Source organism: Pseudorca crassidens, chromosome 3 (genome assembly GCF_039906515.1).
Source record: "Pseudorca crassidens isolate mPseCra1 chromosome 3, mPseCra1.hap1, whole genome shotgun sequence".
NCBI lineage: Eukaryota > Metazoa > Chordata > Mammalia > Artiodactyla > Delphinidae > Pseudorca > Pseudorca crassidens.
The window spans coordinates 126,014,208-126,028,641 of record NC_090298.1 but is presented as its reverse complement, the minus strand read 5'-3'; the positions used below and the strand labels follow the sequence as shown (position 1 = coordinate 126,028,641).

Genomic DNA, 14,434 nt, shown 5'->3' with positions numbered 1-14,434 from the left:
CCAATCCAAGAACATGGTATATCTCTCCATCTATTTGTATCATCTTTAATTTCTTTCATCAGTGTCTTATAATTTTCTGCATACAGGTCTTTTGTCTCCTTAGGTAGGTTTATTCCTAGATATTTTATTCTTTTTGTTGCAATAGTAAATGGGAGTGCTTTCTTGATTTCACTTTCAGATTTTTCATCATTAGTGTACAGGAATGCCAGAGATTTCTGTGCATTAATTTTGTATCCTGCTACTTTACCAAATTCATTGATTAGCTCTAGTAGTTTTCTGGTAGCATCTTTAGGATTCTCTATGTATAGTATCATGTCATCTGCAAACAGTGACAGCTTTACTTCTTCTTTTCCGATTTGGATTCCTTTTATTTCCTTTTCTTCTCTGATTGCTGTGGCTAAAACTTCCAAAACTATGTTGAATAAGAGTGGTAAGAGTGGGCAACCTTGTCTTGTTCCTGATCTTAGTGGAAATGCTTTCAATTTTCCACCATTGAGGATGATGTTGGCTGTGGGTTTGTCATATATGGCCTTTATTATGTTGAGGAAAGTTCCCTCTATGCCTACCTTCTGCAGGGTTTTTATCATAAATGGGTGTTGAATTTTGTCGAAAGCTTTCTCTGCATCTATTGAGATGATCATATGGTTTTTCTCCTTCAATTTGTTAATATGGTGTATCACGTTGATTGATTTGCGTATATTGAAGAATCCTTGCATTCCTTGAATAAACCCCACTTGATCATGGTGTATGATCCTTTTAATGAGCAGTTGGATTCTGTTTGCTAGTATTTTGTTGAGGATTTTTGCATCTATGTTCATCAGTGATATTGGCCTGTAGTTTTCTTTCTTTGTGACATCCTTGTCTGGTTTTGGTATCAAGGTGATGGTGGTCTCGTAGAATGAGTTCGGCAGTGTTCCTCCCTCTGCTATATTTTGGAAGAGTTTGAGAAGGACAGGTGTTAGCTCTTCTCTAAATGTTTGATAGAATTCGCCTGTGAAGCCTACACTGAATGTTTTTAAGGCCTATCCAGGATCTAACTTTGTGGCTTCAGAGTACTCTGCATTGTTCAAGTAGACCATGATTTCTTTACCCAGCTCCCCTATTGTTGGACATGGGGGCTGTTTTCGATCTTTCACTATTACACACAGTGCTACTGTGTCCTTGGATGGACATACCTATGTGTATGTGTCAGTCTTTTTGTCTCAGAGGGTTTGCAGTTTCTATATTTCATTTAAAAGTGTTTTCCCATCCAGGTTATGACACACTTCTCTGCCCTTGCCCAGGCTCCTCATCCTCATTCCTTTCCCTTGTGGCCGGAATGGTCAGGGCAGAGTAAGCTCTAGGGCCAGGAGGCAGGAATTCTGGCTAGGCTGTCATTGAGGGTGAAAAACACACCCCTTAAACTTGATTTATTTCTTAGAGTCACAGAGTCAGCATCACCTCCCCAGGGCTCTTTTCACCCTTGACTCCAACAACCTGCACAAACAAGGAGTTAAGTACTTGCAAGAGGCTCACGGAAAAATTCTTCTGGGCTGTGCTTGAATCGGTAGACCAGGCTTGGAAGGTTTGCTTTACCAGTCTGGTCATGTTCAAAAACACTCTAAATCCTAAAACTCGAGGGCTGTCAGTTTCTCAACAATCATCCAGTCTGATGCCCTCCACCTTGAGTGTGCACAATAAGATACTGAGGCCCAGAGGGAGATGCGACCAGCTAAGGTCACTCAGGAGTAAGGTGACGCACCAGCCCCATTTGCCTGGGACTGTCCCAGTTCTAGCACAGAAAGTCCCACATCCCAGAAAACCCCTGAGTCCCGGCAAACATCTGGTCACCCTGGGGCGCCATGGGTCGAGCCAAGATCAGACCTATGTTTCCAAGCTCCAGGCCCTCCCCCTCACACCTGAGTTCTCAGCCCTGCTTCCAACCCCCCCAAGAAAGGAGTGAGTGCTATCTCTGACTGCTCTTCCAGACTGGAAAGCTGAAGCAATACTTCACAGACCTGGAGGCCCTGGCCATGGTCACCGCCGCCTTCTGCCATGACATTGACCACAGAGGCACCAACAATCTCTACCAAATGAAGTGAGTCAGTGCTTACTGGCCCTCCTCTCTACCTCCTGCCTCCAGGATTGATTACCTAGATCTGAATGGGTCTCAGATAGACTCTCTTGCCAAGGAGAAGTCCCGCAGTCCACAGCTTCCCACTTCTTCCTGCCCTTTGGATCTGGGTAAACTCCTGTGATAGACAGAATAATGACTCTCAAATATGTCCACACCCCAATGCCTGGAGCCTGGGAATATGTTGCCTTACATTCAAAAAAAAACTTCATGCCTGTGATTAAGTTAAGGATGTTGAAATATAGGGATTATCTTGGGTTATCCAAGTGGGCCCCACATAGTCAGAAGGGTCCTTATAAGAGGGAGGTGGTAGGGATGTCAGAGAGGACAGAAGATGCTACACTGTTGGCTTGGAAGATGGAGGATGGGCCACAAGCCAAGGAATGTAGGGGGCCTCTAGAAGCTAGAAAAGGCAAGGAAACAGATTTTCCACTACAGCCTCCAGAAGGGAAGCAGCTCTGCAGACCCATTTTAGACTTTGAACTCCGAGCTGTAAGATAATAAAATTTTATTGTTTTAAGCCATTCAGTTTGTGGTAATGTGTCAGAGCAACAACAGGAAACTAATATATTAAACTTCTTCACTCTTCTCCTTCCCTTCCTACCTGTTGAATTAATTCAAGCCAAGATGTTAGTAACTGAGAACGGTTCATTTATTCACCTTGGGTTTACAATGCTCCTAACACCAGTATGGTAGGCCCTAGGCTAGGCAAAGGAGGTACCAGGGTGAGCAAACCAGACACAGTCTCTGTCCTCACAGAGCTTATATTCTAGATAGTCTCTGAAGCAGAGTCCTTGAACCATGTTCTGGGGGACCCTCGTGACCAACTTGTGGGCTGGGCAGAGCAGGGACGAGTGTGATACCCATATTATAAATGAGGAAACTGAGGCTCTTCCCAGGGCCCACAGCCTGTAAGTCATTAACAAGCCCTAGAACATGCTTCTCTGAGTCTTCTCAGTTCTTTCCGGCTGCTCCAAGGTTAGAGATTGTGTTTACATTTTACCTCATGGGGAGCTAAGTACTGATCTCAGTGCTTGGCGCATAAAAAGGGCTCAACAAATATTTATTGAATAAAGACATGAATAAATATATTGCTTGTGGGAATTCAGTGGCTTCCCCTAAGGATCAGGTATGGAGGATCTGGGGCTTTGTGATGTTCAAAGTACGGCCCAGGGCCAATGTCCATGGATTGGCACTGGGCCAATAAGTTTCTAAAAGTGCACGTGGCATTGTGTTTGTGCCTTTTTCTGGAGATAAGGGTCCACACTTCTAGGGAGTGCATGACCTCAAAGAGGCCCAGAGTCAATTGTGCAGAAAACTAAAGCCTGAGGGTCAGGACACCTGCTATCTAGTCCTATTTCCCACTGTCCTACCGTGTGGCAAATTCCTTCTTATTCCTGAACTTCAACCTCTCTGCCTGCAGAACTAGGAGGTGACAGGAAAGGATGATGTTTTTAGCCTTCACCTCAGCCATTTCATACTGATCCTCTCTCTCTCTCTGTGTCTCTCTTTCTCTCCCATTCAGATCCCAGAACCCACTGGCCAAGCTCCATGGGTCCTCCATCTTGGAAAGACACCACTTGGAGTTTGGCAAAACATTGCTGAGAGATGAGGTAGGATGAGGGCCCTCTAAACTGGCTTTGGGGCCTGAGAAGGAGCGCCCATCTCACAAGAAGCCTGAGTGCGGCCAGGCATTGGCCTGGGCTGCCTCTCCCATCACCTGGGGCGGCCATCAGTAGTTGAGCAACTTTACTTCCGGCATCACTTCCTATATCTCTCCTATGGTTTTCTCTTTAGAGCTTGAATATCTTTCAAAACCTCAATCGCAGGCAGCATGAGCATGCAATCCACATGATGGACATCGCGATCATTGCTACAGACCTCGCCTTGTATTTCAAGTTGGTGTTTCTTCTTCATTTTAAGAATAACAATGATTAGGGAATTCCCTGGCAAACCAGTTGTTAAGACTGCCATGGGCCCGGGTTCCATCCCTGGTCGGGGAACTAAGATCCCACAAGCCACCCAGTGTGGTCAAAAAAAAGAATAGCAATGATTATAATGATAATGAACACCACAGTTCTAATTGATTTAGTATATGCTCTGTGCCAGGCACCATACTTTTGCTATGGACACATCGACTCTCACTACAGCTCTATGAGTTAGATATTTTTACCCCCATTATACAGATGGGGAAACTGAGATCCAGGGGAAGATTAGCTAAGATCAGATAACAAATCCATGGTAGAGTCTGAGTTAGAACTTAGGTCTTCACTCCCAGGCATTGGTTCTTTTCACCTTTTTTTTTTCTTTTTTTTAATTACGTTGTTTTAATTAGCCTCTGTCTGAAACAGCCAACATTAGAAGGCCAGGGGTTGCCTTATTCTAAGATGTGCTCCTTTAACAAACTGGTGTGTTTTGTAGGAAGAGGACGATGTTCCAAAAGATCGTGGATCAGTCTAAGACATATGAGACTCAACAGGAGTGGACGCAGTACATGATGCTGGATCAGACACGGAAGGAAATCGTTATGTGAGTTGAGACAGGGCTCAAACCCTGATCCCCTTAAGCCCAGGGTCATAAGGCAAAATTCTGCACTGACAGGCCTTGCTGCCTTCAAGAGAGCCCTGGGACACTTTCCATTATGGAGGCCTCTGACATATGAAGCAAAGAAGTTATGCCAAAACAGCATTGCAGAAATTATATGTTTAATCTTTACTCTAACACAAAAATACGAGAAAGTATACTATCATTTTACTTCTTTGTATACAAAAAGTACACTATTTGAAGTATTTCTATCCTAAAATGCAGAATTTTGTGGTAAAGTGAGGTAACTTTAAAGTTTTTGATAAAACATAGAGCATTATACCAATTATGGTTTGAGTGATAGCTAAATGTCACTCAAAATCTGTAGGCTTAATTTCTTGAGTGTTCTTTTATGCATGGCAATGGCCTGCAAAACAGCTGTGCAATTCACAAACTAGTTCCATGAGTTGTGTGATATTTAGTGCTTTGCTGGCATGAGGTCTGGTAATGGGATGCAACTTTAAGTTTTCTGGTGAATGTCTTCTTTTAGTTTCTCTCAGTGTGCTTCCATGATTCACTTCAATTGATGATGGGGTGAGAAGTGTACATCTGAGGCTTTTCTTGAATATGTGGCCCAAGCCAATGGCTCCCCTGGCTCCCCTGTGACAGGTCCTGGGTGTTGATGTCAAAGGAAACAAGTCCTGGCCCAGTACCCAAAGAGGTGTTGTTAGTTTATCCCCAGATGCTTCTGTGGAGATGAGGTTTAATTAAGTCACAAATGTTACAAGTCCCTGCAACAGAGAAGGGGCAGCTGCTGGGACAGGCTCAGGGAAGACTAGGCAAGTGGCCAGTCTTTCCCTCAGCTCTGAAGTTGTCCAAGCAGGCCTCCCCAAAGGTCCTCCCATCCTGGGGAGCAGGGCGATCTGCACCACTGAACAAGGAGGCACACACTGGCTACAGCTGCTCCCGGGCAGACCAGGAGCTGCCCTGCTGGACATTTCAAAATGGTGCTGCAGAAGAACTGAATGACTGGAAAGAACACCAAGTTCTTGGACAGGGGGTCTTATTATTAGAAAAGCTGTCTATTCTCCCTATTTAGTTATTCATTTAAAGTGATTCCAAGGAAAATATCGATTTTATTTTGGGGAGAATTAGGAAGCCAATTCCAAAATCCTTATGAGAAATAAGTATGCAAAACGAGCCAGAAAATTCTGAAAGAGAAAGGAAATAATAGGGACCAGCAGAACTGAAGGCAGTTCAGTCCTAGGCATGAGAAGGACAGGTCAATGAACAGACTCAAAAGACAGTGCCTATGCTAAAAGTGGATTTTCTGCCAGTGGAGAACGGGATAATTTCATAAATGGTGTTGGGACAATGAGGTGGTCTGATTGTTTTTTTCCAAGACCAGCAAGCAATTCTTCAGTTCTCAGTGAGCACTGACTGCTTGTCCTACAAATTTCACTCAATTCTCACACTATCAACCCGGAGATAGTGTCAGACCCCACTTACTAAGGGCTCAGCCCCACGAGACTGGCTTCCTTTCAGACACCAATGGCAAGTCCACGTTGCCTGTGCTTCTGATTGACTAGCTATAAACTGGATGCTCCCATGACCACCTCCTTGGGTTCGATTAGTTTGTTAGAGTGGGTCACAGAACTCAGAGAAATGTTTACTTACATTACCAGTTTATTATAAAGGTTATTATAAAGAATACAGAAGAACGGCCAAACAGGTACATAGGGTAAGGCCAGAAGGGCCCTGAAAGCAGGGGCTTCCATCCCCATGGAACTGGGGTGTATTCACCAACCCTGAAGCTTATTAAATCTCATTGTTCAAGAGTTTTTATAAAACTTAATCTGCAGCTCCTCCCAACCCTTTCCAAGAGGCCAGCAGGTGGGGGTGAAAGTTCCATCCCTCTATTCACTTGGTCTTTCTGGTGACAGCCCTACCCGAACCCACCTAGGGACCCTATCCTAAGTCGGCCTATATCACCTCATTAGCGTAAATCCAAAGGGGGGCTTCTTGGGAAGGATAAGACACTCCTATCACTCAGGAAATTTCAAGAGTTTTAGGAGCTCTGTGTGAGGAACCAGGGACAAAAACCAAATATATTTCATATTCTACCACAGAGGTAAATCCCTATTTCACTCTTATAGCAAATAAATTCTAGATGAATCAAGGATTTTAAAATAATGAGAAAACAAACTAAAAATATGGAGAGAGGAAGAAAGCACGGGAGAATTAAAAAGAGTAAGCTTTTCTAAGTGTGACATAAAATTCAAGACATGAATAGATCGATACATTTGACTACATAAAAATTAGAGATTTCTGCACAACACACACGAGAACACATAGCTAAAGTCAGAATGCAAATGACACACTGGGGGAAAATATGTGCAACACTTCTGACAGAAAAAGAGCTAATTTCCTTAGTAGTGTTAATACAATTCAAGAAAAAGCCTAATCCCACAGAAAAAAGAGCAATGGCATGAATAGATATAACCCAGAAAAGGAATTGCAGTGGGATGTAAACACATGAATAGATGATGACCTTACCCATAGTGAGAGAAATGCAAAATAAAAGTACCTCGAGATATAATTGTTCAGCCCTCTTACTGGCAAAGATTAAATGTTTGCTAACACATGGTGTTGGGCAGAGTGAGGGGCAACAGGCAATCCTATTCACTGTGGTGGGAATGTAAATAAGTGCAGATTTTTGTTTTGTGTGTGTGTGTGTGTGTGTGTGTGTGTGTTATAAAGTTTGCTTATCTTTGATCTTAGTTTCCCGACCAGGGATTGAACCTGGGCCATGGCAATGAGAGCGCTGAGTCCCAACCACTGGACCACCAGGGAACTCCCCAGTAGGGACAGTTTTACGGAGGGCAATGCCTATCAAAATTGTAACCGGCCATACTCTTTGACCCAGCAATCCCACATCTAGGATTTACCCTCCAGATTTTCTCCCACATGTGCTTCAAGGAGTATGCACAAAGTTATTCATTGCAGCATTATTCGTAATCACAAAAAATATTGAAAAAACCTTAAATAACCATCATGGGGCACCAGGTTAAATACATTATGGTATTTTCACACAACGCAATGTCATGCAGACTTTACAAAGAAATGATATTAAGGGTTTCAAAAAATTTTGAAAAGCCAGAGGCAGGACTTCTTCAATCACTGTTAAGCCAAGGTAGTCTTAAGCGGCAGTCTTCACTGAGCACACATACCCCTCCCAAAGCCTTCCAAGACAAATATGGGCTTGGATAGCCTCAAGGGAATCAGTGTTCTCTCTCTTCACATTATCTTCTGGAGAAAGCACAGTAGGTGAGGCATGGTCAGTTCCTCACTCTTCTCCCATGTTACAAAATAAAGGCAAACTCACCCTTTTTTGAAGTCTATGGTGCAAAGACCTCTGGGGCATCATACAGAGGGACAATAAATACTGGTGTCCTCAAAGCTTCTTTTAATCGTGGCATTATAAACCCAAGGGAGGGCTTCTGATAGATAAATTTGGAAGAATTTAAAGAATGGAATGACATTGTGACAAAACTCCTTCCATTCCCAGGGTTTCTAATTATTGCATCTAATCAGTCTTGCAATAAGAAGTATTCATTCATTAACTGATTGTTTTTTCTTTTTGGCCGCACCACACGACTTGCGGGATCTTATCCCCAACCTGGGATTGAACCCGTGCCCTCAGCAGTGAAAGCGCAGAGTCCTAACCACTGAACCGCCAGGGAATTCCCAATTTGTTAACTGATTTTTAAACAATAGTCCCATCCTATCTCATCAATAGATGAATTTCCAAAAATATTTGAATGTTTAATAATTTCTAAAAATAGGTAATATATTTTATTGTATTGGTTAAGCGTGTAATAATAATAACTCAATCCAAAAGAAAAGTTTTCAACACTTGGAGACCTATGGTCAAAGACAGCATTGTTTAGTTGTATAATTTCAACTAATGGACATATTTGGTTGCAAATAAGTATGAAAGGGTAATCAATACATTTCATATATATGTTTTTGAATGTCTGTGATATGTATACAGTTATACACATATATACATACATACATACACACACACACACACAAAACATTAGGATAAAAATCTGTGCGGGAAGTCAACTGGAAATACAAGTTTATGAAGTAAAGGAAGAATGCAAAATTCCAGACTTTTTTTTTTAATTGAAGTATATAGTTGATGTACAATATTAATGTGTTACAGGTGTACAATATGGTGGTTCACAATTTTTAAAGGTTATACTCCATTTATAGTTATTATAAATTATTGGCTATATTCCCTGTGTTGTACAAGATATACTATAGCTTATTTTTCACATAGTAGTTTGTACCTCTTAATTCCCTACCTTTATATCGCCTCTCCCCACTTCCCTCTTCCTACTGGTAACCACTATATCTCCAGCTTGTTCTTCATATCTGTGAGTCTGCTTCTTTTTTTATCACATTCACTAGTTCGTTGTTTTTTTTAGATTCCACATTTAAGTGACATCATACAATATTTCCCTTTCTCTGACTGATTTCACTTAGCATAATACTGTTCAAGTCCAACTATGTTGCTGCACATGGCAAAATTTCTTCATTTTATGGCTGAGTAATATTCCCTTGTATATATATACCACATCTTCTTTATCCATTCATCTGTCGACAGACACTTAGGTTGCTTCAATACCTTGGCAATTGTAAATAATGCTGCTATGAACATTGGGGTGCATGTATCTTTTCAAATTACTGTTTTTGTTTTTTTGAATATATACCCAGGAGTGGAATTGCTGGGTCATATGGTAGTTCTATTTTTAGTTTTTTGAGAAACTTTCATACTGTTTTCCACAGTGGCTGCACCAATTTACATTCCCACCAGCAGTGTACGAGAGTTCCCTTTTCTCCACACCCTCACCAACGTTTATTATTTGTGTTTCGTTTTGTTTTGTTTTTTTATGATAGCCATTCTGACAGGTGTGAGGTGATATCTCATCGTGGTTTTGACTTGCAGCTCCCTGATGATTAGCAATGTTGAGCATCTTTCCATGTGCCTATTGGCCATCTGCATTTCCTCTTGGGAAAAATGTCTATTCAGTTCTTCTGCCCATTTTTTTTTTTCCATGGCACGCGGGCCTCTCACTGCTGTGGCCTCTCCCGCTGCGGAGCACAGGCTCCGGACGCGCAGGCTCAGCGGCCATGGCTCACGGGCCCAGCTGCTCCGCGGCATGTGGGATCCTCCCAGACCTGGGCACGAACCCGTGTCCCCTGCATCAGCAGGCGGACTCTCAACCACTGCACCACCAGGGAAGCCCATTCTGCCCATTTTTTAATCAGGATATTTTGTTTTGTTTTGTTTAGGTTGTTTATTTTTTTGATGTTGAATTGTATGAACTGTTTTACATTTTTGGATATTAACCCCTTATTGGTCATATCAATTGCAAATATTTTCTCCCATTCTATAGGTTGTCTTTTTGGTTTGTCAACGGTTTCCTTTGCTGTGAAAAAGCTTTTAAGTTTAATTAGGTCTCATTTGTTTATTTATTTTTAATATTTTTTTAAAATTTTATTTATTTATTTTTGGCTGCATTGGATCTTCGCTGCTGTGCGCGGGCCCACTCCAGCTGCGGAGAGTGGGGGCCACTCCTTGCCATGATACCTGGGCCTCTCTCACTGCGGTGGCCTCTCCCGTTGCAGAGCACGGGCTCCAGAGCGCAGGCTCAGTAGCTGTGGCACATGGGCTCAGCAACTGTGGCTCACGGGCTCCAGAGCGCACGTTCAGGAGCTCAGGCCCAGCTGCTCCCGGCATGTGGGATCCTCCCAGACCAGGGCTTGAACCAGCGGCCCCTCCATTGGCAGGCAGATTCCCAACCACTGTGCCACAAGGGAAGCCCCATTTGTTTATTTTTTGCTTTTATTTCCTTTGCTTTAGAAGACCAATCCAAATATATATATATTGCTACAATTTATGTCAAAGAGTGTTTTGCCTATACTTTCCTCTAGAAGTTTTATGGTTTCTGATCCTACATTTCAGTCTTTAAAATTCCAGACTCTTAAAGAAAAGCTTGTCTCTTTGTTTTTAAATGGGTGATGTGCTGATGGTTGATATGAAAATGCTATGCTATTTAGATTCCTTTATACTTAAAGAATGATGTAATCATTTTAATAGCAAGATGTCAACTTAAAAATGTACAAGAAGGTAAACATTCTTCAGAATTCTTCAGCTAGGCACTCAGTGAAAAATGTTGAAGATCTATAAAGCAGTGTTCTCAATCTTAACACTATTGACATTTGGGGACAACAACTCTTTGTTATAGGGGCTATTCTGTGCATTTTAAGATTTTACTTAGTAGATGAAACCCCTGGTTTCTGCTCACTAGAAGCCAGTAGCAGCCCCTGGTTTCTGCTCACTAGAAGCCAGTAGCAGCCCCTCCTCCCCAGCTGTGACAAGCAAAAATATCTCCAGGCATTGCCAAATATCCCTGGGGGGCAAAAACTGCACCTGGTTGAAAACCACTGCTGTAAAGCAGTCTTGGAGTTGGTCCATCGATTAGGAGATTAGACACATAATTAGAGCTGCTTCCTACCTCGGTACATTGTACCTGTTACACACTTGTGCTTCGGCACCAGAGAGTCTGGGTTCAAGTCTCAGCTCTCTCACTTTTTGTTGTTTGACCTTGAGTAGTTTACTTCACCTCTCCGTGCCTCAGTTTTCTCATCTGCTGAAAGAGGATACTGGTAGTACCTACCTTATGGATTATGACAGGGGCTGAGCTGAGACACGTGGAATGCTGTGCAGCGTTGCTCACGGCAGGTACGGTGTTAGGCTCTTCCTGTGGTATAAATAGACATATATATTTGGCCTTTGTCCCCATTTCCCGACACTGAGCTCTAAAACCCTTGATAGCAGTAAGAGTCATAGGCTTGGCAGGAGTGTCTTTTGTTCTAATGAAGCAACTCTTGGTGGGACCCCAGAGGGCTTCAGGGTAGGGGCTGATCACCAGAAAGATGAAGCCTTGATTAGAAGCTTGGAACTTTCAGCCCCAGCCCAACCTCTGGGGAGGGGAAAGGACTGGAGACTAAATTAGTTACCAACGGCCAGTGATTTAATAAATCATGCTTATGTAGTAAAAATGCCATTAAAAACCTCTAAACAACAGAGTTCAAAGAGCTACTAGGTCAGTGAACACATCTACGTGCTGGGAGGGTGACATGTCTGAAAAGGGCATGGAAGCTCTGTCGGCACCCCCGACCCCATACCTTCTCCTATGCACCTCTTCCACTTGGCTATTCCTGAGTTATATCCTGTATAATAAGAGTTTTCTGAAGTTTTATGAGCTGTCCTAGCAAATTTTTGAACCTGGGGCCTGTGGGAACCCCCTGACTCTGAAGTCAGAAGTGTGGGTAAGCTGGGAACCTGATACTTGCAGCTGACTTCTGAGGCGAGGGTAGCCTTGTGGGACTAAGCCCTCAAACCTGTGAAGTCTGACGCTAGTGTCAGAAGTGAATTGTATTGAATGGAATTGAATCGAATCAGAGGACACCTAGTTGGTGACAGAATTGGTTGTTGTGAGGAAAAAACCCAACACGCCCCTCCTGTGCTCTGATTATCTTGGAGTCCTCACCTCAATCCTTGAGGCATTTTAAGCCGATTGACTTTTGTGAGTCTCCTGCATTGCTATCTCTTGGGTCACCCCACTTTAGTGTGTTTACTGTAGGACCAAGGTGTTACAGTACCTCCAGAATCGGGGTGTGACTTTCACTCGTCATTAAACCCTTTATGTCTCCACCCAATTGCAGGTCTCACACTGGATTGTCTGACCAAACCATGCACTGGAAGGTTTCTGTGCATGGATCAGAGATCCTCTAGTGGTAGAATGTGAGGCCTGACACCTGCCACGAGCTCAGATGGCGATTACATTTTGAAATGGTTGGGGAAAAAAAAATCAAAAGAATAATATTTCCTAACAAATAAAAATGATAAGAAGTCAAATTTTAGTACCCGTAAATAAAATGGTATTCTTGTACGGAGGGCCACACTATGACTTTTGTGGGCCATAGGCACTTTTGCCTTCATGGCTTCTTCCTCCATTTAAATATGTAAATAAAAATCATATTTTATGACTGTGTTGGTATAAAGACAAATATAATCCAGGCTGAAGTCATTCATTATTCATAAATTTACTATTACTATATTCTTTTTTTAAAAGAAATTAAGATTTAAATATTTTCATGGGCCCCTAAAAGTATCCTGAACCCTAGGCACTGCCTAAGAGATAAGTGACCCTGTCTTTTTTTTTTTTTTACTGAGCAGCCCGTCCTCCCCTTCCCCATCCATCCTTCCATCGATTCATCGATCTAGGAATGAATATTAAGAATTTAGAAACAGCCCCTTGCCCTCTGACATGGCCCACACTCTGTCTGTGGACTGTCTCTCCCAGGGCCACTCTCACCTTTTGAGATGGACCGCATTCCATCTACGGAATGTGTACCTCTCTAAATAAATCCACTTCTTATCTATCACTTTTTTTCCCACTGAATTCTTTCTGCCACGAGACATAAAGAACCTGAGCTTCAGTAAGTCTTGACACCAGGAACTAAGGCCCCCACCCAGGCGAAGGATGGAATGATGATGTGGACCTTCCTGACTTCAACTAAAGCTTGGTCTCTGTCTACCTTCGCCCCGATTCTATGCTGAATTCTCCTCTGCTTAAGCCTTCTCATGTACCCTGAGTTTACACATGCACCCTTAGTTTAAAACTTCCCCCATTTTGCAGTTGGGGGAGACACTACTTTGGGAAAAGATCCCTGGTGTTCTCCTTACTTGCTGCAAGTAATAAATCCTTCCTTCTCCCCCACAGGCCCCCTCCAAAAAAAGAATTTAGAAACACTGTTTGTGCTTGAATCCAAAAGGCGACCACTGTGCTAAACACATACTTCTAATATACATCCGCAACTAATGAAACAGTGGCCAAGATTCTCAAAATCCTTAATCACTCTTCTCAAGCAGCTGTGGTCAAGCAGCAATTAAGGGCCACTTTAAACCCAATGAGCTCATCAAGGCTCCAACCTCAGCTGACGTTAGGCACTCACTGTGTTCAAGAGAGTGGAGCTTTGGGAAGGATTGGACGGAAAGTATGAAAACCACGAAGACACCGAAAACACTGCAAACCAAAACTCATCAATCCCCAGCAATGTGGGGCTAATGGATTAAGAGTTGTTTCAGTGGTAAATGCCTCCAGGGCGGCACTCCTACATCCTAAATCCTCAGAATCTATCTGGGGCCTGGCATGCAGTAAGCACTCAGCGAAGTGTGCTTGGTGAGTGAACAGCCTCCAGCCCCTCTCAAGCCCTGGGCCACGCAGCTCAGGCCGCACCGCTCACCTACCCAGTCACCTTTCCGGAGACTGGATGCCAGGCGCCAACTGACCTTGTCTTGACTTATCTATGGCTGCTTTCGCATCGCGATGATGAAACTGAGTAGCTGCTATCGAGCCTACCTGCTCTGCAAAACCTAAAATATTTACTATCTGGCCCTTTACAGAAAAAGTTCGCCAGCTCCTGGTTTAGTGTTTTACAAATGAAAAAAGGAGGCCCAGAGAGACAAAGTGACTTACCTAGTGTCACACGGGCATTCGTGGAACATCAAGGACTGGAATCCAAGTCAACCCACCCCTCTCCCGGACACCCACAGATTTCTCAGGCTCCCTTCAAACTTTCCCCGTGGGCTACAGCCTCCAGTCCAGGTGTAATTCCAAGAAGGAACTGAATGCCTCTCAAGGGTGGCTGGGATGC

At 43.1% G+C, this 14,434-nt stretch overlaps 1 protein-coding gene across 2 annotated transcripts in view; it reads left to right on the top strand.

The window, feature by feature from the left end:
• Positions 1-14,434, top strand: part of PDE6A (phosphodiesterase 6A) — a 68,289-nt gene that overhangs the window by 45,963 nt on the left and 7,892 nt on the right. For both annotated transcript variants that reach the window (XM_067730127.1, XM_067730126.1), the window contains 4 exons: positions 1,968-2,077; positions 3,639-3,726; positions 3,911-4,011; positions 4,535-4,642. In XM_067730127.1, the coding sequence (XP_067586228.1) occupies positions 1,968-2,077; positions 3,639-3,726; positions 3,911-4,011; positions 4,535-4,642 (407 nt within the window). The remainder of the gene's footprint in view (positions 1-1,967; positions 2,078-3,638; positions 3,727-3,910; positions 4,012-4,534; positions 4,643-14,434) is intronic.